A 25802-nucleotide genomic window follows, 5' to 3' on the forward strand; every position below is an offset into this window, starting at 1 on the left:
TTGGTTTTGTTTGTATTTGGAAAAATGAAAAAGAAAGAAACTTTTACCAGGATTAGAATATTGTTCTAACAGGATTAACTCATTTACCTTGAGTATGTAAGCTGAAGAAACAAAATAGACCACTAACAACTAGACATGTGTGGAAGATGGTGATACTCCTCTCGCTTATTCGGTGGAAGAAGAGAACACGTCGAGGCAATAAAGAGAAGTGGGAGTGATTCGCTGTCGATTACTTGGGATCCTAGAAATGGCCCATCACCTCTCGCTACCTCAAACTCAAAACCCTGGTACCACAACCCAATGTGTAAACGTTCTTTTCTTCTCCACTTTTAGTATTTTGTTTCATATGGTATGCTTTACTTTCTATATGGTTGTTTTTTTTTTTTTTGTATTTGATTTCATAAAAGATTAACAATGTTTTTGTATTAACTCAACATACTCTAACTAACTAATCATTAAATCAAGATATTTTCTAAACAATAACTTGTTTATATTGTTAAACAAAAACAAAAAAAACAAATGACATGATTTTTTAGAAAAATAACACTTCTACTAGCTCCTTCCCATGGCAGCAAGACTCTCAACAATCCCCGTAACACTCAAACCACTTACCCGTTATTCTTTCTCTTCAAACCAACCTATCTCCACGCCGTTTTCCCACCATCTCCACGACTCAACAGCTTTAAACGGAGAAAGATTCTCACCGTTTGTTTCGTCGTTGAAGAACGGAAACAGAGCTTTCCCATGGACGAGGACAAACCAGAACATAATATTAATAAATTACAATGTTTCCGGTAGACTACTATACTACTCACAAGTAACTGAGATCATGTCGCCACATTTACTTGGATATGCTTTTGATAGCATATGAGGCTCAGTTGCAGGTGTGATTGTAGCTACCTTCCAAGATTCATCTCCCTCGAAGCTTAGACTAGAAGCAGAACAAAAAAATATATATATATGGATGAGTAACAAGAGTAGAGACAAACTTAAAAACATGATGAAAACCAAGTTGGGAAACCGTCTTAAATCCCTAACCACAAATAATTCATAAATCTGTCCTATACTTAACTTGAAATGTAGAGTGCTTGCTAAAATTAAGCTAGTCGGCCATAAACAACAATCTTACCGTACCAATGTCAGCCTTCCATTAAGCTCAACAACAATCACACCAGACATGTGGTCATCAACATACTCAAGCTCGCCGATGTAACCTAAAAAATCAAAACACAAAGTATCATCATTACACTTGAAACAATATATATGAAAGCAAGTAACCGAGTCATAGCTACTAGCTCTGCAAAAATCACCATAGCTACTATATCAAAGTATGAAACTTTCATTGGAATAGTGAACATGTTTCATTAGTTGTAGATGGAGATTAGAGACAAAAAAAGGTTTCACCTTTAGGAGGACAAGTAACATCACCAAGTTGTTTTAGGATGATCCACAGGGCCTGAAACAAACATATGTAACGAGACGTCAAAAAATCAAACGAGTAAGTAAGGAAAGAAGAAACAAATTCAAGTATCGGGACTTATACTTACACAGAGCATAATAAGTGTGTTGTCCACGGTTCTGCGATAACTTTGCCACACAAGCTACATCATCATTCAATAACATCCACATCTCAATAAAGGATTTAACTTCAAACAAGTTAAGAAAAAGAAGAAAAAAAACAGGAATTTGAAATCAGTTATTTACATGGAGATTAAGAAAAAAGAATATTAATTTTCTATTCCATCGTTCACCTCTCATATTGTAAAGAAAGCAAAAAAAAATATATATAAGTCACTCATTCCGATCTAAATCGTAACAATGGAAAAAAAACAAACTTTCAGATTTGTTAACTCACTCTGTTGTCAGTGGAGCGTAACTTGAAGATCTGGGAAGACCGTGTTGAACGAGTTGGGGCTCTGTCAAACAGACCATCAAGCATCCATCAGGTTGCCTATATAAGAAATAAACAAATCAATTAAAAAAATACAAACTTGAAGATCTGGGAAGACCGTGTTAAATGAGTCGTTGTTCCAGGTATGTGTGGCGCCTGGAAGAAGGCGTGGATGCCCCGTAAGAAGGCATCGGTCACAGTCTCAATCTCAGATCCAGAATCTAAAAGGTCGATATCTACACCATGTTTGACAGAGAGAAGAGCTGTAGATGACGAAGATGAAGAAGAAAGGTGATTATGATGAGAGACAGAGAATTTTTCGGTTTTAGAATCGATTATCGCCAGAGATAGAGAGGTGGAAGGTGGAAGAGGAAGAAATAAAAGTGATTAGGATTAGGGTTAGTGAAAATTAGGTATATATAAATCGGTTATGCTCTGCCGAACCGAACCGAATCGGTAACCGAATTACCAAATTAATTTCGCCGATCGGTTTGTTGATCCTCTCACAGTTGCTGCCGAAAACCGAACATCTTGGTTTAATCGATTCGGTTCTCTTGGTTCTGACCGAACGCCTAGGAATTAATAGTTGATGGCATAACAAAGTCAACTTCCAATAGTCTATAGAGAAGTCTACTTAATCAAACCCTAAATCAAATAATTTTAACATCAGCTTTTCCTCCATTAATTTGACTCGTTTATATGTAAATTTATTTTATTTCAATGCAGAAAGTCTATGTGGTTATTATTTAGTCCATAGGTTTATTAAATTATTTTTTATAATTTTTTTAATTAAAATTTAAACTATAATTAAGGAGTAGACATATTGCTATGTCTTCTAGTTGACGTTAATTTGCATACTTCCTCCGGGTTACATCTGTCATTTTGGCTTCTGTTTTTTTGTTTGGTCATAAGGGAGTCAACTGTAATTTCAGTACCCTTAGTGATTATGTTTCTCAAATATTGAATAAATGGTCTAATATTGCATTCAAAGCCAAATAAAGGTATACAAAATGCAACTGTCCCATAACTTGATGGGTCATTTTTCTCTTTAGCAAATCTAGTCGAAAATTTTAGTTCATTCAAAATAAGGAGGAGATGAAGAAGGGGAAAAAGGAAGACGAGACAAAGACAAGGACCGTACCATTCTACAAACTGTTTTCCTTCTCAGATTCTTGGGATGTGCTGTTGATGGTCGTTGGTTCGATCGGAGCTATTGGCAACAGTCTTGGTTTTCCTTTAATGACTTTCTTTTTTGGTGATCTCATCGACTCGATTGGTCAAAACCAGAACAACAAAGACATTGTTGAGATAGTCTCGTAAGATTGAAGGTAAGAACCCTTCTCTGTTATCTCTTCTCAATTCACAATACAATCTCAAACCCTAATTGATAAGCTTGGAGTTACAGTTCTCCAATCTCATCACCTAAGAACAGAGCACGCAGGCTCTCTAACAAACTGTCACAATCTGATCACGCAGGATGATGTTCATAATCCTACTCTAATTCTATTTATACTCTAAATTCTTCTCTTTAGCTTCTGTCACGTGCCTCTATTTCTCCCACATTCCTCTCTTATCAATCTCCAAGGTTAGATTATAACCCGAAAAAGAAACAGTCTTTTGTAGCTGTTTTTGGATGTTAACTTTATATTATGTTTGGCTCTTTCTACATTTAGGTTTGTTTGAAATTTGTCTACCTTGGACTTGGGACATTAGTAGCAGCCTTTCTTCGTAAGCAATAGACTCTCTCAATTTCTCATAAAATATGGTTTTAGCATTGGTTTTATGTTTCAAATGGAATGAATATATATTACTTTGTTTTTTTTGTAAAGAGGTGGCATGTTGGACGATAACGGGAGAAAGACAAGCCGCAAGAATAAGGAGTTTATATCTGAAAACGATTCTAAGACAAGAAATTGCATTCTTCGATGCCGAAACCAACACTGGAGAAGTTATTGGTCGAATGTCTGGTGATACGGTTCTTATACTAGATGCTATGGGTGAGAAGGTAAACCAAACAAAAACAGGCAAAACAGAGCATTTGTAATATAGGTTGAATTTCTAAAAGTGGAAACTTTTGGCAGGTTGGGAAGTTTGTTCAGCTGATTGCAACATTCTTGGGTGGATTTGGTTTAGCGTTTGTGAAAGGATGGTTACTTACGCTCGTTATGTTAACCTCAATTCCACTTCTTGCTATGGCTGGTGCAGCTATGGCGATTATAGTTAGTAGAGCTGCTTCTCAAGAACAAGCTGCTTATGCAAAAGCATCAACTGTTGTTGAACAAACTTTCGGGTCTATTCGAACCGTAAAAATGCTTTCTTTCCCCTGTTTTTTTTTTTTTTTTTTAATTTCTTGGGTTGATAAGTTTTGCAACTCTAACAAAGTGTATGCATGCTTTGTTCAGGTTGCTTCTTTCACGGGAGAGAAGCAAGCGATGAGTAGCTACAGAGAGTCTATAAATTCGGCGTATAAGTTCAATGTTAAGCAAGGTTTCGTTACGGGTTTAGGTCTTTGAGTAATGTTCTTGGTGTTCTTTTGTAGCTACGCTTTGGCTATATGGTTTGGTGGAGAAATGATACTAAAAAATGGGTATTCAGGGGGTGCAATGATCAATGTAATGGTCATTGTGGTTGCGAGTTCCATGTGAGAGTAAACACACATATATTTCTTTGAAGTACAAGACACAGTTAAAAACGGTTTAACAAAACTGTTATTTTTTTCTTTTTCTTTGGATAGGTCTTTGGGGCAAACAACACTGTGTCTTAACGCATTTGCGGCTGGTAAAGCTGCAGCTTATAAGGTGTTTGAAACAATAGAAAGAAAGCCGACGATTGATGCTTTTAACCTAAACGGGAAGGTTTTAGATGATATTAGAGGCGTAATTGAGCTGAGAGATGTGTGTTTTAGCTACCCTGCAAGGCCTAAAGAAGAGGTTTTTGGCGGGTTATGTCTATCGATTCCGAGTGGCACAACCGCTGCTTTGGTAGGAGAGAGCGGCAGTGGGAAATCTACAGTGATCAGTTTGATTGAAAGGTTTTATGATCCGAGTTCTGGACAAGTTCTTATTGATGGTGTCGACTTAAAGGAGTTTCAGGTGAAGTGGATTAGGGGAAAGATTGGATTGGTTAGTCAAGAACCGGTTCTTTTTGCTTCAAGTACTGTATAATGGAGAATATCATGTACGGGAAAGAGAGTGCAACGGTTGAAGAGATTAAAGCAGCGGCGAAGCTAGCAAACGCGGCTAAATTCATCGATAAGTTGCCTCAGGGTTTAGAGACATTGGTAGGGGAACATGGAACTCAACTCTCGGGAGGACAGAAGCAGAGGATTGCTATCGCTAGGGCTATACTTAAAGATCCGCGGATCTTGCTGTTAGATGAAGCGACGAGTGCTCTCGATGCAGAATCTGAAAGAGTAGTTCAAGAAGCTTTAGATAGGGTAATGATGAACCGTACTACTGTGATTGTCGCACATCGGTTAAGTACGGTAAGAAACGCTGATATGATTGCTGTCATTCACCGTGGAAAGATAGTGGAAGAAGGTATATAATATAACATTTCAGCATTTCAGTTTTAGGGTTTGATTCAGCTCCGAAAAAATTCTCTGTTTTTTTTTGGTTTAACAGGTTCACATTCGGAATTACTCAAGGATCATGAAGGGGCTTATTCACAGTTAATACGGTTACAAGAGATAAACAAAGAACCGAATCGATTGGATATTTCTAATGGGTTGCTAGATGGATTAAGTTTAGTGAGCAGTCCATTAGAAAACCACAGCAGAAGGCATGATGGTGACTCTTGTTGGTACCGCAATTCGTCACCTCGGGTTATGGACCTGGGTCCAGAATGAACGGGATGGGCCGAGGTGCAATAAAGCTGGCCCATTAAGCCGAACTGGAGAAAAGCGAAGCAGGAGCATAACGGCAGGGCAAAGTGTCTCGGAGGTCGCAAGATATTCGAATATTCGAGTACTTAATTGTATTAAATGTAGTACGCGTTTTACGCAGTTGATCGATTTGGGAGATAAATGTAAAGAGAGCTATAAATAGTAGAGAAGAGAGAGGGGGAGGGGGACGAAAAAAACTTTCACTTGGCAATAATATATTACTTTCACTTCGCAATTGCAATCTCGACTCTGTTACTTAGCTCGGAACTAGAACGGTGGTAAGCACCCCCGCCCAGTAACTCCCCGGAGGTAGAAGAGTGAACTTCGGTTCTCACAACTCTGTTTCTGATCTTGGATTACTTGCAATCCAAGAGAATACTAAAATGCCTCAAGAACTATCACAGAATGTGTCGATTACTCGAATCGCTTCTCTAAACAAACCGGAGATTCCCATTCTTATACTTGGAACCTTAGTAGGTGCAGTGAGCGGAACTATATTCCCAATTTTTGGCATCGTCTTTGCTAAAGTAATTGGAGCTTTCTTCAAAGCACCTCATGAGATGCAGAGAGATTCAAGATTCTGGTCGATGATATTTCTTCTTCTTGGTGTAGCCTCTTTGATAGTGTATCCAACGAATAGTTACTTGTTTGCTATCGCTGGAGGGAGACTGATTCGGAGGATAAGATCAATGTGTTTTGAGAAAGTTGTGCACATGGAGGTTGGGTGGTTCGATGAGCCAGAGAACTCGAGTGGTGCAATGGGAGCGAGGCTCTCTGCAGATGCAGCCTTGATTAGGACTCTTGTGGGAGACTCATTGTCTTTATCTGTTAAGAACGTTGCAGCCGCAGTGTCAGGACTGATCATAGCTTTCACGGCAAACTGGTAATTGGCGGTTATTATCTTAGTAATGATTACTTTAACTGGAATCAATGGTTATGTTCAAATTATGTCCATGAAAGGCTTCAGTGCAAACGCTAAGGTTGGTCCTCTGAGAACTGGATACTCTCTGTTTACCTTACTTTTTTTTAATGAGTTATCAAGGATTTAGGGTTTTTTCTTGTTCAAGAAGAAACTAAGTATTGGAAGAAAATGTTTGCAGGCAAAGTACGAGGAGGCGAGTCAGGTAGCGAACGACGCGGTGGGGAGTATAAGAACCGTTGCGTCTTTCTGTGCAGAGGAGAAAGTGATGGAGATGTATAAGAAACGATGTGAAGATACGATTAAATCAGGGATTAAGCAAGGGTTAATCAGCGGATTAGGGTTTGGTCTCTCCTTTTTCATTCTTTACTCTGTCTACGGTACTTGTTTCTACGCGGGTGCTAGATTGGTTAAAGCTGGAAAGACAAACTTCAACGATGTTTTCCAGGTTTTTTTCTTCTTCTTCGAAATCTCTATAGTGAATGTGAATCTTGACGAGAAGAGAGCTAATAATTTACGATATAATCTTCTGCAGGTTTTCTTGGCGTTAACGATGACAGCAATTGGGATATCGCAAGCGAGTTCTTTTGCTCCTGATTCGAGTAAAGCTAAGGGTGCTGCTGCTTCTATTTTCAGAATTATTGATGCGAAATCGAAGATAGATTCGAGAGATGAATCGGGAATGGTGTTGGAGAACGTAAAGGGAGATATCGAACTTTGTCACATAAGCTTCGCTTACCAAACTAGACCTGACATTCAGATCTTTCGTGACCTGTGTTTCACCATTCGTTCCGGACAGGTAACAAACATGACCAAAAGACCTATTGTCAACTGTTGACACAAATAAAGTACTCTTTTAATTCTCGCGCTTAAAAGTCAGACGGTTGATTTGGTCGAAGAGAGTGGGTCGTGCCATCGTGAAAGAACCTAAGATTCTGTTACTAGACGAAGCAACTAGCGCGTTGGACGCGGAATCTGAGCGGATGGTCCAAGACGCACTTGACCGGGTGATGGTGAACCGGACAACCGTAGTAGTGGCTCACAGGCTTTCGACGATCAAGAACGCTGACGTCATAGCCGTCGTCAAGAACGGTGTGATCGTAGAGAAAGGGACGCATGAGACGTTGATCAATATCGAAGGTGGTTTACTGGTTTTTATGCCTCGCTCGTTCAACTTCACATCAATGCTTCTAATTGAAAAAATCATTTGTTTTTTTCTTCAAGTCCTATGTCCTATGGGCTATGTGAGCAATATACATTTATAGGATTTCTTAAATCACAAGGTTTACAAACACGGCGTCGTTTATCAAAATTTAACCGTTAAGTTACTTGTTTACTGCTTTTGAAGAGAATCTAAAATACGGTGACGTTTCATGCCACGTCATTCAGTGTGCTGGCAGTAGAATTTTTAACCAATACAATGTTACGATTATGGCAGCAAGGCAAGAGAGGCAAGTGGAAAGACCAATAGATGTAGCATAAGTGTTTATTATTTACGAAAATGCCACGCACCGAGTTAAAAGAAAATGCGAAAGAGAGAAAGAAAATAAGAATCGAGAGAGGAGGAGAGGAGTACTGGTGAGAGAGATCGTAAGCTACGATTCAATGCGAGTCAAAATTTCGTCTACGAATCTGCTGCAGCTTCTTCTTTCTGATTTCTCGAATCATCTCTCAGATTAAGAAGGTATCGCAATTGTTCATGCTTCTTCGTCTTCTTCTTCAGATTTCTGTTTCCTTTCCTTGCCCTAAATTCTCTGCTCGATTTTTGTGATTTTTGCCTTTTTGAGTTCTTAGTGTCTACTTTGGGCTTTTTACTTGTGTAGATTTCAGTTGGTATACACTTCTGCGGGTTTTGATTTTTGTCGATGATAGAAACGAAACGAGCTACTGTATATTTTGGTTTAGTATAACTTCGCAATTGTCCTGTGAATTTTGTGTGTTTTGGAATTTTTTAGCTTGAGTTATTTGAATTACAAGCTTCAGTTTAAAGGAATAAGGATTTGTTTGTTGTAATTATTCTCTGCAGATTCTTGATCTGGAAACAGTTTAAGGCTGTTCAGCTTGTGAATCTTGGGATCTTGCTTTGTAAGAAGTTATAGAAAACTTGGAATTCAATGGCTAACTTACCGCAGAGATCCTCGGTTAACTACCCTGGAACTCTTACTCCTTTAGAGCCAAATAGACCATCACCACAGCCAGATAGAACCCCGGTTCCTCATTCTCCTCCAGTTGTAGCTTCACCTATACCTCCTAGGTTTCCTCAACCAAGTTTTAGACCAGATCAGATGTCTTCGCCTTCGATGAAATCCCCAAATCTGTTGTCACCTGCGAATGGTATCAGAACCGGAAGTCCCATTCCTCGTTTGAGTACTCCGCCTGGTCCTCCTGTTTTTAATACTCCGGTTAAACCAGCTGCTGTGCCTTTCCGTACTTCTCCAGCTACTCCTCGGCCTATGGCGTACTCTTCAGCTACGGCTTCTTCTCTTCCTGTATCTACACCTTCTTTTTACTCAAACGGTTCATCAGTTGGATCGCAGCGTGATCTTCCAGATGTTGTTAGAATGGAGGAGCCAATAGCTGCAGACTCACCTTATGTTTTGTTTTCTGCAAATAAGGTATTTTTTTTTTCTTATCCTTTCATTTCACATTTGGTGTGCGTGTCAGAATTAACTCTCCCAGTTTCACTTGCTATATTGTGTCTTATTCATCAGCCTGTGTGATCCTTTCTATTAATCCTCTCGAGTGCCTGCTATGTGAAAATTTTATTTATATGCAACCATCACTGTCCATTTCATGTAGGTTTTAAAGCAGAAGAAGCTAGCAAATGTTGCTAGCTTGGGTTTTGGAGCAATAGTTTCTGCGGGGAGGGAGATTAGTCCTGGTCCTCAGATTATCCAACGTGATCCACATCGCTGTCTGAACTGTGGAGCGTATTCAAATCCTTATAGCTCCATTTTAATTGGCTCAGGCCAATGGCAGTGTGTCATCTGCGAGAGCATGAATGGAAGTAAAGGTGAATATGTGGCTTCGAGCAAGAATGAGTTGCAAAATTTTCCAGAGCTTTCATTGCCTCTGGTTGATTATGTTCAGACTGGAAACAAGAGACCTGGGTTTGTTCCTGCCTCTGATTCTCGGACATCTGCGCCTGTCGTCCTTGTTATAGATGAGTGTTTAGATGAACCACACCTTCAGCACTTGCAGAGCTCTTTGCATGCATTTGTAGACTCACTTCCACAAACCACCAGGCTTGGAATTCTACTGTATGGTCGTACTGTTTCGATATATGATTTCTCGGAAGATTCCGTAGCTTCAGCCGATGTTATTTCTGGTGCAAAATCACCATCTGCAGAGTCCATGAAATCGCTGATTTATGGGACCGGTGTATACTTGTCACCGATGCATGCATCACTAAAGGTAGCACATGAGATATTCTCGTCCTTGAGACCATATACATTGAAGATTCCTGAAGCATCTAGAGATAGGTGCCTTGGAACTGCTGTTGAAGCTGCTTTGGCTATAATTCAAGGGCCATCAGCAGAGATGTCTCGGGGAGTGGTCAGAAGAGCAGGAGGTAACAGTAGAATCATTGTTTGCGCTGGTGGACCTATTACATGTGGTCCTGGATCAGTACCTCATTCAATGAGTCATCCAAATTACCCATATATGGAAAAGACAGCCATAAAATGGATGGATAATTTGGGGCGTGAAGCTCACAGACACAATACAGTTGTTGACATTTTGTGTGCTGGAACTTGTCCTCTCAGAGTTCCTGTCCTACAGCCACTTGCAAAAACTTCAGGTGGTGTTTTGGTTCTTCACGATGATTTTGGTGAAGCCTTTGGTGTAGACTTGCAGAGGGCTGCCACTAGGGCAGCAGGTTCACATGGTCTGCTTGAAGTACGGTGTTCAGATGATATTCTTATAACTCAAGTGATCGGACCTGGCGAAGAAGCACATTCAGAAACTCATGAGACGTTTAAGAGTGATGCGGCTCTCTGTATTCAGATGCTAAGTGTTGAAGAAACACAAAGCTTCTCTCTCTCGATGGAGAATAAGAGGGACATCAAAAGCGATCACGTCTTTTTCCAGTTTGCATTCCATTATTCTGATATTTATCAAGCAGATGTTTCTCGGGTAATTACGTTCAAATTGCCAACTGTTGATAGTGTCTCAGCATATCTTCAGAGTGTCGTAGACGAAGCTGCTGCGGTTCTCATCTCCAAGAGAACACTATTATTAGCGAAAAATCAGAAGGACGCAGTCGATATGCGCGCCATTGTAGACGAAAGAATCAAAGACATTGCTTTAAAATTTGGATCTCAAGTACCAAAATCAAAGCTATATAGCTTTCCCAAGGAACTATCATCCCTTCCGGAACTCCTCTTCCATCTTAGAAGGGGTCCTCTATTGGGAAACATAATTGGCCATGAAGATGAAAGATCTGTGCTACGGAATTTGTTTCTAAATGCATCTTTTGATCTGTCTCTTCGAATGGTTGCGCCACGTTGTTTGATGCACCAAGAAGGTGGTACATTCGAGGAACTACCAGCGTATGATCTCTGTATGCAATCAGATAAGGCTGTTATTCTTGACCATGGTACAGATGTATTTATTTGGTTGGTAAGTTCCTCTCGCCTTCATTCTGTGCTTTTATTATGTTCATGCAATTGGCGGTAGAGATTTTTGGATTGCATCATATTAATTATTACTTCTTGTTGATTTTTAGGGAGCCGAACTGTCTGCTGATGAGATCAAGAGTGCTGCAGTCTTAGCAGCTTGCAGAACGTTGGCTGAAGAACTTACTGAATTCCGGTTTCCAGCACCGCGCATTCTAGCATTTAAGGTCCTTAACATTTCGGAATCCAATACGCATTTCTCAAAAGAATCACGCTTTCTCGTCCTTCTTTTCTCATTGTTTCGATATCTATCTGGGTAATCTACTGAAACAAAACTTTAATATTGTGTACGTCGTTGTGTATAACAGGAGGGAAGTTCCCAGGCTAGATATTTTGTTTGCCGGCTTATACCAGCACATAAAGACCCACCTTATGAGCAGGTAAAACATCGCAGATCGAGTTCTTAACGTGATCGATCTTGGTTCATTAAATGGTTTTTACCCTTTTGAACACAATTTTTGTGTGTGCAGGAAGCAAGATTTCCACAGATAAGAACATTGACGGCGGAGCAAAGAATGAAGCTAAAGAGTAGTTTTATAGAGTTTGATGAAGCTAGTTTCTGCGAATGGATGAGGAGTTTGAAAATAGTGCCTCCTGAGCCCAGGTAGTAGTAGTAGTCTACATTTTTATTCTGCTTGATCCTTTTTTTTTCTTTTTCTTTTTTCTCCTCCTTTTCTTCTCGAACATTGTTTTGGTTTCTCTGTTACTGTAACACACACTGTAATGAGTCTTTTGTTTTTTTAGGATTCTCTTTATAGTTTTCTGAACAAAATTATACTTTTGTTATTACAGCAAAATAAAAAAGAGTAGTGATGATTGATGACCGTAATTATTTTTATTTTTTTCTCCTTTGGTCATGTTTTCAAATTTCAACTCTTACAGAATATAAAATCCTGTTATTTTGTTATTACTGATTAGTAAAAAACTATCAAAGAAATTAAAAAACAAATCGTATGTAGAAAAGAACAAAAATATTGTGTGAAAAATGTGGAAGCTGCTATTCGAAACTCGATGACGTGGCAAAACAAGAGGTTATCCACACGAAGTTGGGTCCAGGGGTATAAAGGTAATTACAGACACCTTATCACTAACGTCTCAATTCCTCTCTCTCTCGTGCTCTTCGCTCGACGACACACGAAAACCGGAAAGCCAAAGTTTTCCACAGCCAGGCTGCTGTCGCTCCCGCCGGCAATTCTACCGGCTCGCCCCGTCGAGGATGGTGTCTCCACTTTGCGACTCTAAGTTACTTAACCACCGCCCCTCGATCTTCTCACCTACAGCTTCTCAATTCGTGATCGCCGATGGAATCATCCTCCGTCAGAACCGTCTTCTAAACTCGTCGTCGTTTTGGGGAACCAAATTCAGCAACACTGTGAATTTGGGAGTATCTGGATGTAGTAGCTGCTCTCGGCGGAGGAGCACGAGTGTGAATGCTTCACTAGGTGGTCTTCTCAGCGGGATTTTCAAGGGTTCTGATAACGGAGAGTCGACTAGGCAACAGTACGCATCAACTGTCGCCTCCGTTAATCGATTGGAGACTGAGATTTCGTCTCTTTCGGATTCTGAGTTGCGTGGGAGGACTGATGCGTTGAAGCAACGGGCTCGGAAAGGAGAATCCATGGATTCACTTTTACCTGTAATTTTTCCAATCCTTTAGTTTCTTTCAGATTTTAGTTTCGATACCAAAATTTTGATTCAACTTGTGGAAATTTCGAATTGTAGGAAGCATTTGCTGTTGTGAGAGAAGCTTCAAGGAGAGTTCTTGGACTCAGACCTTTCGATGTGCAATTAATAGGTAACACAATCTTTTGGTGGAATGTAATCTTATGGTTTCACTGTTAAGACTGTTGATTGAGTGAAATAGAAATCTATATTTTGGTTTAATTGCAGGTGGTATGGTTCTTCATAAAGGAGAAATAGCAGAAATGAGAACTGGTGAAGGGAAAACGCTTGTTGCCATTTTACCAGCTTATTTGAATGCATTAAGTGGGAAAGGTGTTCATGTTGTTACAGTCAATGATTATCTGGCTCGGAGAGATTGTGAATGGGTTGGTCAAGTTCCTCGTTTCCTTGGATTGAAGGTTGGTCTAATCCAACGTATGTCTCTTTCTCTCATCTCTTTACGCAGTGTGTGTTGTTATCCCTGTTTTTCATAGATGCTTCACATGTTTTGTTACTTTGACAGAGAATATGACACCTGAGCAAAGAAAGGAAAACTATTTATGTGACATCACATATGTTACCAACAGTGAGCTTGGATTCGATTATCTGAGAGACAATCTTGCCACGGAAAGTAATTCTTGCTTTATTTTTTTTCCTTTCACTCTGAATTTTATGAATGTTCTTTGAGTGTCATTACTGAGTTAACTTACTGAATATACAGAGTGTGGAGGAGCTCGTCTTGAGGGATTTCAATTATTGTGTTATTGATGAAGTTGATTCCATACTAGTTGATGAAGCAAGGACTCCTCTCATTATCTCTGGGCCCGCAGAGAAACCTAGTGACCAGTATTACAAAGCTGCAAAGATTGCTTCAGCCTTTGAGCGGGATATACATTACACTGTAAGAATCCTTAGATATTCCTGTTGTCGTATGAATTATTAAGTGGAGTTGGCCATCCATCTTCAAATTCTAACTGCTCACTGAGTTTTTTTGGTGTAGGTTGATGAAAAGCAGAAGACTGTTTTATTAACGGAACAGGGTTATGAGGATGCAGAAGAAATCCTGGACGTGAAAGATTTGTATGACCCCCGTGAACAATGGGCATCATATGTTCTTAATGCCATTAAGGCAAAAGAGCTTTTTCTCAGAGATGTGAACTATATCATCCGAGCAAAGGAGGTTCTTATCGTGGATGAGTTTACTGGTCGTGTGATGCAGGTGCTTATTCATATAAAATATTCATCTTAATAAGAACTATTATCACTATTTATCATTTTTAGGGATCTCAGTGGCTACGGCTGAGAAATATTCTTAGGCCACAAAAAAGCCATAGGTTAAAAACTGTATGTAGGATCCCACTGAATTAGTTGTTTCTTTCAGGGAAGGCGTTGGAGTGACGGACTACATCAAGCAGTTGAGGCAAAAGAAGCATTGCCTATTCAAAATGAATCTATCACTCTGGCATCAATTAGTTATCAAAATTTCTTTCTGCAGGTTGGAATTGCCTACTTCCCACATATTAAATAGTCATTTCGCATTTGTAATACATAATTTCAATTATGCTGCAGTTTCCAAAACTTTGCGGGATGACTGGTACTGCATCAACAGAGAGTGCAGAATTTGAGAGCATATACAAGCTCAAAGTTACAATTGTACCCACAAACAAGCCCATGATAAGGAAGGTTTGTCTCGTATCTTATGTTCTGAACGTGCACCTCTATATTCAGACTAAGTTCTTTGGAATTTCTCTCTATCCGAAGATCTAGAAGGTGTGTTTGTAGGCCTTCTTGTGAGGTCTTTTAAAGTGGGAAAATGTTAAGCATCCATGCTTTCTGAATGATATTGTCTGCTGTACTAGATTCCAATTTTGGTATTTATTCTTTTCAAAAAAAGCTTATCTCTTTCCAAGTCTTATATGTACCTTGTTAAATCACTGCAGGATGAGTCAGATGTTGTTTTCAAGGCAGTCAATGGCAAATGGCGGGCAGTAGTAGTGGAGATATCTAGAATGCACAAGACAGGTAGGGCTGTGCTAGTTGGTACCACCAGTGTCGAGCAGAGTGATGAAGTATCTCAACTGTTGCGGGAAGCTGGAATATCTCATGAGGTAAGGCTTTCATGTAATTTTGAATTAAAACTCTTCAACGTGTATCTTTTGCAGAATTAAATCCAAAAATTTATGCTTCCGTTAGTCTATTTTTTGTTGGAATCTTAACAAATGGTGTACCATTGTATGTAAAGATAAATCAGTTAAAAATATATAAACAATTCTATACCCTGTATAAGAAAACTAACAGATGATGTTATATATATTTTGTAAAATAAGGTCCTCAATGCCAAACCAGAAAATGTGGAGAGGGAAGCTGAAATTGTAGCACAAAGTGGCCGTTTAGGGGCAGTAACAATTGCCACAAATATGGCAGGGCGTGGGACAGACATAATTCTCGGTGGAAACGCAGAGTTTATGGCACGTTTAAAGCTTCGTGAGATACTTATGCCCAGGTATCATGCATGATCCTTTTTAAATATAAGTATAACTCTAGTTCGTTAATAAATATTTTGTGCACATAAGATAGATTCTTTATCCACCCTTGATATAATTGGTAAAGGTTATGTATGTTTTACGAAGAACCTTGGAGTTCATAGTTTCTTTTTACCTGAAGTTTTGTTACACTTTGACTGTTACTACAGAGTGGTAAAGCCTACTGATGGTGTTTTCGTATCTGTGAAGAAGGCCCCTCCCAAGAGGACGTGGAAGGTTTGGCTTTATAGAGTTTGGTTTTGATAAGCATGGACTCTAATGGTTACACTGAACTAAATAGACAGAAAACTCTACTATTCAGGTGAATGAGAAGTTATTTCCATGCAAATTGTCAGATGAGAAAGTAAAGTTAGCTGAGGAAGCTGTACAATCAGCTGTAGAGGCTTGGGGGCAGAAGTCGTTAACTGAGCTTGAAGCAGAGGAGCGTCTATCTTATTCTTGTGAAAAGGTGAACAACTGAGATATCCTGGGATTCTATCTTGATATGTTAAATTAGGTATCTGAGTCATTGAAATTTCCTCCTCCTCTCAGGGTCCTGTCCAGGATGAAGTCATAGGTAAACTGAGGAATGCATTTCTGGCGATAGCAAAAGAATACAAGGGCTATACGGATGAAGAAAGGAAGAAGGTTAGTTCTGTTACAGCAGAACAGTATGTGAATCCCTGTCAAGTGTCTGTTGCTGATCTTTAATTCTCCTAAATTGCTGCAGGTTGTAGAAGCTGGTGGACTCCACGTAGTGGGGACAGAGAGACATGAATCACGCCGAATAGACAATCAGGTTACCTTAGAATAATTGTTGTGAGGATATTTATGGTTGATTCAGGTTCCTTTTCCAGTGAATTTAAACCTTCTTGAATATGTTTTGTATCCCTCATACAGTTGCGTGGGCGAAGTGGCCGGCAGGGGGACCCTGGAAGTTCCCGGTTCTTCCTTAGTCTTGAAGATAACATATTCCGCATTTTTGGTGGAGATCGGATTCAGGTGACATTTGTATATACATCTTATTCATTTCTTCTGGAGAATAATCGCCTAAACATAGTTGGCATATAACTCTTAGGGTATGATGAGAGCATTCAGGGTGGAAGACTTACCGATCGAATCCAAGATGCTTACTAAAGCTCTAGATGAAGCTCAGAGAAAAGTTGAGAATTACTTCTTTGACATCAGAAAGCAATTGTTTGAATTTGACGAGGTTCTCAATAGCCAAAGAGATCGTGTTTACACAGAGAGAAGACGCGCCCTTGTCTCAGACAGCCTCGAGCCTCTGATTATCGAGTATGCTGAATTGACAATGGATGACATTCTCGAGGTAAGCTTTTTGAAATTGATGCTGCTAAAACAAGTTCTTTTTTCCCTCAAGTCTTTGTATACCGACAGCTGAAACTGGTTTTTACCATTACTAGGCTAATATTGGCCCGGATACTCCAAAAGAAAGCTGGGATCTTGAAAAGCTCATTGCGAAAGTTCAGCAGTAAGAATCACATTTCTTTAGAGAAAATATGTCACAGAGAGAAATCACTTCTGTTTGTTTAAGCTCTTAAACTTCCAAATTCCAATCTCTTAGGTACTGTTACCTGTTGAACGACCTCACTCCAGATTTACTGAAAAGCCAAGGATCAAGTTATGAGGAATTGCAAGATTATCTCCGTGCCCGTGGCCGGGATGCATACTTGCAGAAAAGAGTAAGTTATAGATGGTTTCTTAGCCCTTTTCACATTTGTATAAGATACCAGAAGCTGCGTGGTTGATTAAGCTTGTTTTTGATTCAAAGGAAATCGTGGAGAAACAATCACCAGGCCTAATGAAAGATGCTGAACGATACTTAATCTTGAGCAATATTGATCGGTTATGGAAAGAACACCTACAAGCACTCAAATTTGTGCAACAAGCTGTGGGGCTTAGAGGATATGCGCAGCGCGATCCACTCATCGAGTATAAGCTCGAAGGATACAATCTATTCCTGGAGATGATGGCTCAAATACGAAGAAATGTGATATACTCCATATATCAGGTTCTTCATTAAATTAAATACCTCTACTTCACTTCAAACAATAATTTATTCATTCAAGTTAAGATCCTTTATCTTTTTTTGTTCAACTGTGGCAGTTTCAACCAGTGCGGGTAAAGAAGGACGAAGAGAAGAAGTCTCAGAACGGGAAACCGAGCAAACAAGTGGATAATGTTAGTGAGAAGCCATCCTCGATTGCCAGCGCCTAGGAGAGCCTTAAACAGTCAAAAATATTTTTGGGAAAAAGAGGAGGAATTCATCCTTAGAAAAATAGCTCAATCGCTACATTTGGTTGTCTAATGTCATTTATCTGTATATACTAGTACTACACTGAGAGAGGATCGCATACAAACAAGATCAAAAGAAACTCTTTTCTCTTACAGGCTCAAAGAATCACTGGGAAGAATCTGTTGGAGTATTAGGTTGAGTTCGTTTCCTCTGGCCTTAACACCAATGGCTAGAGTAGTCTTGAGTTTAACCAACTCACCTAATCTGAGAGAGGCTCGTTTGTTGTCTCTAATATAGAGAACAGGAACACCCCTCGAAGCAGCTAAGTTGGGTATATGCTTCGTTAGCATCCTCGGTTTACAGTCTGCTACTACAATCACTACCTGTGAACTCTCTAACTCAGTTCGAAGTTTCACTAATGAGAGAGATTGTTAAGAAGTGGGTTTAAAAGTGTTGATGTACCTGAAGTTGAACAGGAGGTTGTTTCGGGTTTTGTTGTTGGTCACTAGTGTTGTTGGATTCCATCCTCTCGAGAACACGAGTGACTTCGTTGATCCCAATGGCGATTTGTTTCTGAGATACATCAACAATCACCATCGTATTTGATAATCGAATATTGAGAAAGAAAGAAAGAAACTATAGCAAAGAGAGTAAGTAAAGTAACCTTGAGCCATATCTTCTCAGGCAATGAGTTCACATCCGAAAGCTTCGAAGTCTCAATTCCTCTAATGTCCACCCAAAAGAAATATCTTAACAAAAACAAAAAGAACCGATATATCTGATTGTTAAGTCTTAGGGTTTCCAGAGAGTGTTGTTTACCTCTGAATCAAGCCGAGCAGATGCGTAAGACGTTCGCCTTCATAGTAACTACTACAAACACGAACTCCTCAGAGACTTCGTAAACAACAGAGTTGAGAGAAAGGAGAGATTGAATTTGATTCTAAATAATAAGAAAGCGTACTCTGATTCTTTGACGGGATTTGAATCAGCTTCTATCTTTTTCGCAGGGTTTATGGGTATGATGCTTCTCATCGAGAGTTTTAGTGGTTGGTTATGCACACCAACTGTTCGACAGAAATACCCACTTTTCTTTTTTTTGGCGGCGTTCACAAGGCGCATAGACGAGAAAAAGGTCTATTCCGTATTTAGCCAAGACGAATGTGTATTCTGGGGTTAAGTCGTCAGTTAGGGTTGTTTTTAAAACGTTGTCGTTGATTTTAATTTTTTTGCAAATTATGAAATCGAACCTGAGAACTCTGAGTTATCATCACAAAACTCAACCGAGTAAGCTAAGAGATTTTTTTACAAAGATCTTAAAACCATACATACTTATAATGTTAGGAAATATATGCCCAAATAAAATAATTGTAGATTCATCGTCTCACTTAGTCTTGTTGAGGGAAGAAGAAACAAATAAAAAAAACTGGATCCATCAATTTGGCCAACAATCAAATCTCTAAAGCAAAAGAAGAGAAAAAAAAGAACCCCATTGTCTCCTAATCGGCCATGGATTAGTTTTCCAATCCAAGCATCAAAGACAAACCTGAGGGAGAAAATAGAATCGAACATGAAAACAAAGAATTATGAACCACCGTTTCTGCTTACAATTGACACGTCATATCTAGGATCTGTACTAGATGTATCTTCTTCCCTCAACAAGATTGAGAAGATGACGATGGATCTGAGATTTTTTTTTTTTTTTTTTGGACATCTGTGTTGTAATATATAATTATTTATATTTAAGACAATAGTGAAAAAAGCAATTAGCTCAGTTGGTAGTCTATTCTTATTATAAGATAGAGGTGACGGGTTCAATTCTTCGATACATCAAAAATTTTATGATCAAAACGGCATGTCTATAAAGGCCTAGTCAACAAAAGTTCTCTATCAACGAAAACTTCAGCATTTAAATGACATTTAAAAATTACTAAAGAGTTGCTACTTTGCATCTTTTGTGATGGTTTTTGATAAAAGCCTAAATCATGGAACAAAGATGAGTCTAATTTGTTACCCTCTTAGTTATGTACGTGCTTGTGTTTGATTATGAATCAAGTAGTGTTTGTAATGTTGTCATCATTGTACATCTATGTTACCATATAATTATACTCAACTCTGTGACTTGTGACTGTATGAATCATATCTTGAATCTCATGAGAATGATTCAAAGGTTTAATTTGGCACCAGAATCAAACCCATAAACTAAGATAAATAAAACTTGCAAAAAATGACCACATACTTCACTGCATTGGCTTCTGTGTCCACCACATACTGCTGGAACGGTTCCTGAAACCAAACCATATCAACATTCATTATACTGATCTCTAGCTTAGCTCCAAAATGTGCGACAGAGATGTTGCGGCCTTCGATCTGCGAAATTGATGAATAAATGAGTAAACAGATATATTTTCCATCACACACACGGAAACAATGAATGCCTGCTACTACATCCACAAGTTTGACCATCTTTTGTTTTTTTTTTTTCGGATAAAAAAAAGCACAGCTCAAAACCGAAAACTTCAGGATACTACTTAAGCGTATGATCCGAATAATAAATCCCAGATCGAGAGTGTGACGGGCCTTAAAGTAATAGTATATACAGAACATGAGACCAATCAAGATTAAGATAAATAATACATTAAGGAAATCAACTTAAAATGGAAATGAACTTGTACAAAAAATGGTAGAGTAAATCTGAAAGAAAACTACCCCCGGGTTTGAAGTATGTGGCATATTTGCTTCAGAGGCATTCAATAGAGGAAACGTATTTATCAGAGGTTCCAACTCTCTTAAAGATGATAGGAATAATGCAATGCAACTCACAACCCCACCACCAGCTACCATTACAAAGTGGACGAGATATACTATTATTGAGCACCATTTCATAATATTTTTGCGATTAATCCTCTATTGTATTATTTGGCATGAGGCCCGAAAAGTCTTCGAGGACACAAGTTGTATGCAAACTAGCCTGGTGGTCTTTACATGTGTAGAACCATGTTTTTTGGATTGGTTTCTGTTTCACAAATATCACACCATAATTTACCACTAGCTTCTTCGTCATAACATAGTGAGATAGGATGATCATCAGCCCTATGCTTTATTACTTGTGGCATAGTGGCGCATTTGAAGCATATAGCAAATCGACAATTTAATTCAATGCACCTGAGCACAAGACCTGTCCAAATCTTCTTGTTGCACCCATTGCAAACAAAATCTTCCTTTTCTGAAGCGTAATATAAGGGATGAGGAAGATGACTTGGATGGGAAAATGGCTCAGAAATTGCAGCGCACAGAACATCGAGTATCTTCTTCCCATGCTGGTATTTGAAACCATTAGACCATATGTCGCAAGCATAACAATTAAAAAAGTTAGCCTCGTTTGTAGCTAGAGTAAGACGCTCACTGTGTAGTACATGTCGTTTCATGTAGCGCAGTTTTGGTGGAGAATGAAGTCACAATCCATACATCTGTTGAAGGATTGGAGAAAGATGGGATGTGTGCATGCGCGACACCGCTTGTTGTCGTCACAAAGAACACCACTAAGATGGGATGTTACCACGTATGGCTCTACATCTCCTGTTTCTTCAAGTCCTCCTTCGAGTTCTCCCCACTCCACACCTCAAATCTAGTAGCACATTTCTATTGAATAACATAGCCAGGACATCTCTGACACGAAAAACCCCCACAAGTCTAGTCCACCTTTTGGTGGTAAAATCCACATACATAATTGACAAAACCAAGAACAAAAGTGCGAGTAACACGGTGATCATGCCAATTAATGTTTCTGACGTGTGGAAGGTCAAGATATTCTTGATGGATCATGAAACCACATTGAAAACACACATAAGGGCTTTGTTCTCCCTTCAGCCCGCAAGCATTACATGTAAAATAATCGAGTTGTGGGAGAAGGGTCATGAGTTGGTGAACATGTGCTTTCAGATTCAGAAGATATCGTTGTGGTGGATGTAGATCCAAGGTGAAGTTACACAAAGAACAAAGATAAAACAATTTAACATCAATCTGTCTTGCGCAAAGGCGGCATGTTCGATCAGAATAGTCCAATGGTGGACCTGTGTGGAGCTTAAGAGGACGCCAGGGGTGGTAAGAGTGGTTTATAAGATCAGTACAAGAGAAGTAGTGTATAAGTATAAGAGTTGATTTTTTTTAGATGGATTATTTTTTCCAAATTATTTTTCATAGTTTTCCAAAAAAAATGTGACCCTTACAATATCTTCGTTTTACATTTAAACTTTTTAGTTGAGTTAAAATTAATTTTTTTGTCATCATTGAATTGATAAGGCCAATCCCTACTATGCGGGGCAACACTATTTAGTGGAGTCGAACTCTGGTGGGTTCGGTCGCAGAAGTGGTGTTGTAACCACTTAACTAAAGTCACTTCCCTAATTTTTTTTATTTTTTATAAGTGAAAGCTAAGAATAATTTTTTGTAGTATATGTTTCTTAGAAACTAATGTTCCACTTCAATTTTATTTTTCTGTTGAGATTTTTATAAATACAATTACATAAATTGTTTTTTTTACTACATTAAAATCTTATTTCCATTCCAAAACTCATTAACCCAAATTTTGGAATATGACCATTTTTTGGTTATAATTTGAATAATAACATTATTACTAAAACAAATTCATAGTATTATTTTTAATATTTTAAAATTTTCATTTAGTTTACTTAATTCATTTAATATAGTTATTATTTTATTATTTACTAAAAAATTATTTTATTGTTTATACTATTTTAAAATTTAATTAACTTTAGTTAATTTGTTTTTTTTACTTTTTAGTATTATTAATTAGAAATAAAAAATAAAAAATTAATAAATATTTAAAATAGTATTTTTATGCAAAAAAAAAATATTGATTAGGTGGATAATGACGTGGAGGAAGGAGAAAAGAGAAAAATCAACTTTATATATATATAGATGATTATAACAATAAATAAAGCAAACAAAATTTAACAAACAACTACCATTTATAAAAAAAGATTTAACTTTCTAGCCGTGTACCCAGGATCCTAATTATACATTAAAGAAATCAACTTTTGATGGAAATGAACTTTGTAAAAGAAGTGGTACAATAAATCTAAAAGCACACCCCACTCACTAGCCATCTTGCTTCAGCCGCATAAAATAGAGCATTTAATAGAGCAAAAGTATTCATCTGAGGTTCCAAGTTTCTTCAAGATGATAGGAAAAATGCAATGCAACTTACACTGTCTGCAAAATGGAAGAGACATACTATTATTGAGAATCACCTCTAATGATTTATTCCAAGCCTTTATTGTGCTTCTTAGCATGAGCCCTGAACAGTCTCCCAACACACAGCTCGTATGCAAACTTGCCCGGTGATCTTTAGACGTGTAAAACCAGGTCTTGGGTTTGGTTTCTTCTTTACAGATGTCACACCAATATTTACCACTTGCCTCTTCGCCATAGTATAGTGAGAGAGGATGATCGTCAACTCTATGCTTTACCACTTGTGATAAAGTGGCGCATTCGAAACATATGACAAATCTACAATCATGTTCAATGCACTTAAGCACCTGAGATTTCTCCATGTTGCAACCATCGCATAATATTTTATCGTATACAGAATATATGGTGTAATATAAGGGATGGTCGAGATGACTTGCCTGGACAAATGTCTCCGAAACTAAAGGGCACCGAAGATCAAATGCAATAGAATTTCCATGCTGGTATCTGAAACCATTGGAAATTCTATAACAAGCATAACAGTGAATGAGTTTAACCTCGTTTGTAAGTGTAACTAGTGTAAGACGATCATTGTGTAGCATATGCCATTTCATTCTACGAAATTCAGCGCAGTTTTGGTGGAGACTGAAGTCACAATCCATACATCCGTAGAAGGATTGGAGACCGATGGGATGATTGCATGTGCTGCACTGCTTGTTGTCGTCAAATAGAACGTCGCTAACTTGGAGTCTCACGTAATGCTCTTTGTGGCTAAAATGTTGTATTGTGTTGTCATCTATTACTACATATGGCTCAATATCTTCTATTTCTTCAGGTATTCCTTCGAGTTCTTTCCCGTTCCACACATCATCCCTAGTAGCACATTTCGAATGAACGACATAGCTAGGACACCTCTCACAAGAAAAACCTCCACAAGTCCAGTCCACCTTCTTATGACAAACTCCACATACAGAATTGACAACACCAAGAACAGAAGTTCGAGAAACACGGTGGTCATGCCGATTAATGTTGATGAGGCGCGGTAAGTGAAGACAGTCTTGGTGAATCATGAAGTCACATTGAACACGAATGTAAGGGCTTCGATCTCCATTGAGTCCACAAGCGTTACATGTAAACGAAAGAGTCTTGGGAGAAGGGTGAGTTGGTGATCATGAGCTTTCAAATTCAGAAGAGATTGTTGTGGTGGATTCAAAACACAATGCATATCCAAGGTAAAGTTGCAAGAAGAACAATGATAAAACAATCGGTCATGACCAATCCCTCGTGCGCAAAGACGGCACTTTCGTTCAGAATAGTCTGGTGGTGGACCTGTGAGGAGCTTAAGAGGATGTAGAGAGTGGAAAGAATGGTTTATCTCTGACGGGGTTTTTGACTCCGATGGGCGCCATACGCAATACGTGTGGAATACTAGTTCACATTCATAACATACGTAAGGAAACCCAGAAGAAATCTTCCCACATTTAGCACAAATACAGGCGAACTCGACCGGCTCCTTGAAAAGGGTGAGCTTGTGGTGATGCGTCTCAGATACGTCAATAACTTCTGGTGGTGGGTACTTTGCACAATATAGATCCATGTCGAAGTCGCAGAGATCACAATGATAGAATAGATTCTCGATATAATTGCGGCATATATCGCAGCAACGACGTCCTACTAGTAATTGTTTTTGAAGCTGAAGAGTATGATTGGGGTGAGATGAATGCTCGATATATTCGGAGGTCTCATCGACACATTTCTTGTGGAAGAAATACTCGCATTGTTTGCAAAAGTAGCCATCTCTGGTAGCTTCAAAGCTTCCACAACAGTCACCTTTTTGCAGACCATTCCAAGGCACCATTGGATGCGGATGGATCAACGGCATGCATTAACACTCCCTCAGAATCCATGGTCGTATTACGACAAGATTTTGAAGAACTAAGAAGAAAAAAGAGCTCCTTTCACGTTTCTTTTTCTCTCAAACTCACACACAAGTGTTCTCTCTTTAATCTCATCAACGATGTTCTTATAAAATCAAAAGTTTTGTATTTTAATATATATCAGACTTTTGAATTGGTAACGGTGGTTAATGAAAGATAACTATTATGGTCGGCACGATCCATTTATGAGCTGCCTCTACCCCTGTCATTATTTTTTAATTTCACGTTTCATATATATTTGTTAATTTTAGAAATTAATATTCATATAAAATCTCCATAAATTTAGGTACATGTGCGAGGACAACCCGCACGGACTGTAAACCGAGCGGTTAACACAAGCTCAATAAGCGGAAAGAGATCTTAATTGATTCAAGAACAAGATTCGACAGTTTGTTTACTTTCGTTAGGGTAAAGCTAGGTTTTTTCCGTAGCTCCCGAGTCTAGAGTTCTTGAGTGCCAAAAAAGTGTTATCTTTTCGGAGCTTTTCTTTCTCCTCTTTATACTTACTTTGGGAATTCGATCTCCAATATGTGTAGTTTCCTTATTCGCCTAAGAAAACTTTCCCCCTCTCTTCAACTGGTGCATATTCTTTATATATTCCACTCAGATTCTGACCTTGCCCTCCAAGTCAACGTCCAGCTCGGATATCAACTCGGTAATCCTCCTTTACCATCCTCTCCGAGCTGAGAGTTTCGATGGGTTTCGATGGGCCGGACCTTGCTTTGTTCCTTGAATTTGATATGTGGTGATAATTCACCCTCCTGCAGTATATTAGCTTTATTTGATCAATAGAAGAATATTCAGTTTTATTTTCATTACTTTCTTTTATCACAAATAATTAAATTAA

At 38.7% G+C, this 25802-nt stretch overlaps 3 protein-coding genes and 3 pseudogenes across 4 annotated transcripts; 3 read left to right on the forward strand and 3 right to left on the reverse strand.

The window, feature by feature from the left end:
• Nucleotides 1-2986: 2986 nt before the first annotated feature.
• LOC104738518 (ABC transporter B family member 3-like) lies at nt 2987-7624 on the forward strand (annotated as a pseudogene).
• Nucleotides 7625-8137: 513 nt separating this feature from the next.
• LOC104737606 (protein transport protein SEC23 A) lies at nt 8138-12198 on the forward strand. The gene is made up of 6 exons (XM_010457820.3): nt 8138-8377; nt 8720-9308; nt 9493-11313; nt 11420-11536; nt 11678-11749; nt 11840-12198. Exons 2-6 carry the CDS (start codon nt 8808-8810, stop codon nt 11975-11977), a joined length of 2649 nt encoding a protein of 882 aa, XP_010456122.2. The 5' UTR covers nt 8138-8377; nt 8720-8807; the 3' UTR covers nt 11978-12198.
• Nucleotides 12199-12446: 248 nt separating this feature from the next.
• On the forward strand, nt 12447-17962 carry LOC104738519 (protein translocase subunit SECA1, chloroplastic). Its single transcript, XM_087481346.1, has 20 exons — nt 12447-13005; nt 13092-13164; nt 13260-13466; nt 13555-13657; nt 13752-13932; nt 14032-14250; nt 14413-14526; nt 14601-14714; nt 14972-15139; nt 15359-15534; nt 15724-15790; nt 15876-16022; nt 16106-16201; nt 16284-16352; nt 16454-16555; nt 16632-16883; nt 16978-17045; nt 17139-17256; nt 17346-17585; nt 17681-17962. Exons 1-20 carry the CDS (start codon nt 12586-12588, stop codon nt 17789-17791), a joined length of 3045 nt encoding a protein of 1014 aa, XP_087337472.1. The 5' UTR covers nt 12447-12585; the 3' UTR covers nt 17792-17962.
• Nucleotides 17816-19519, reverse strand: LOC104737607 (uncharacterized). 2 transcript variants are annotated; one of them, XM_010457823.3, is made up of 5 exons: nt 18772-19519; nt 18630-18677; nt 18475-18535; nt 18273-18383; nt 17816-18193 (listed from the first exon to the last, which is right to left on the reverse strand). In XM_010457823.3, exons 1-5 carry the CDS (start codon nt 18927-18929, stop codon nt 17960-17962), a joined length of 612 nt encoding a protein of 203 aa, XP_010456125.1. In that variant the 5' UTR covers nt 18930-19519; the 3' UTR covers nt 17816-17959. The 2 variants fall into 2 exon arrangements, with proteins under 2 accessions (XP_010456125.1, XP_010456123.1); XM_010457821.3 differs by having other exon boundaries at nt 18630-18680; nt 18772-19493.
• A 1028-nt stretch (nt 19520-20547) lies between these two features.
• LOC147930017 (uncharacterized) lies at nt 20548-21950 on the reverse strand (annotated as a pseudogene).
• A 763-nt stretch (nt 21951-22713) lies between these two features.
• LOC104738520 (uncharacterized) lies at nt 22714-24994 on the reverse strand (annotated as a pseudogene).
• Nucleotides 24995-25802: the final 808 nt, after the last annotated feature.

The sequence above is a fragment of the Camelina sativa genome, chromosome 13 (assembly GCF_030686135.1).
Source record: "Camelina sativa cultivar CO46 ecotype springtype chromosome 13, ASM3068613v1".
NCBI lineage: Eukaryota > Viridiplantae > Streptophyta > Magnoliopsida > Brassicales > Brassicaceae > Camelina > Camelina sativa.

Coding starts and splice junctions, on each gene's coding strand:
- LOC104737606 (XM_010457820.3), top strand. CDS start 8,808: ATGGCTAACTTACCGCAGAGATCCTCGGTTAACTACCCTGGAACTCTT. Junction 9,309..9,492: donor TTTTGTTTTCTGCAAATAAG/GTATTTTTTTTT, acceptor CATTTCATGTAG/GTTTTAAAGCAGAAGAAGCT. Junction 11,537..11,677: donor CGCGCATTCTAGCATTTAAG/GTCCTTAACATT, acceptor TGTGTATAACAG/GAGGGAAGTTCCCAGGCTAG.
- LOC104738519 (XM_087481346.1), top strand. CDS start 12,586: ATGGTGTCTCCACTTTGCGACTCTAAGTTACTTAACCACCGCCCCTCG. Junction 14,527..14,600: donor ATCAAAATTTCTTTCTGCAG/GTTGGAATTGCC, acceptor ATTATGCTGCAG/TTTCCAAAACTTTGCGGGAT. Junction 16,884..16,977: donor CAATGGATGACATTCTCGAG/GTAAGCTTTTTG, acceptor TACCATTACTAG/GCTAATATTGGCCCGGATAC.
- LOC104737607 (XM_010457821.3), bottom strand. CDS start 18,929: ATGCGCCTTGTGAACGCCGCCAAAAAAAAGAAAAGTGGGTATTTCTGT. Junction 18,681..18,771: donor AATCCCGTCAAAGAATCAGA/GTACGCTTTCTT, acceptor TCGTGTTTGTAG/TAGTTACTATGAAGGCGAAC. Junction 18,384..18,474: donor CTGAGAAGATATGGCTCAAG/GTTACTTTACTT, acceptor GATGTATCTCAG/AAACAAATCGCCATTGGGAT.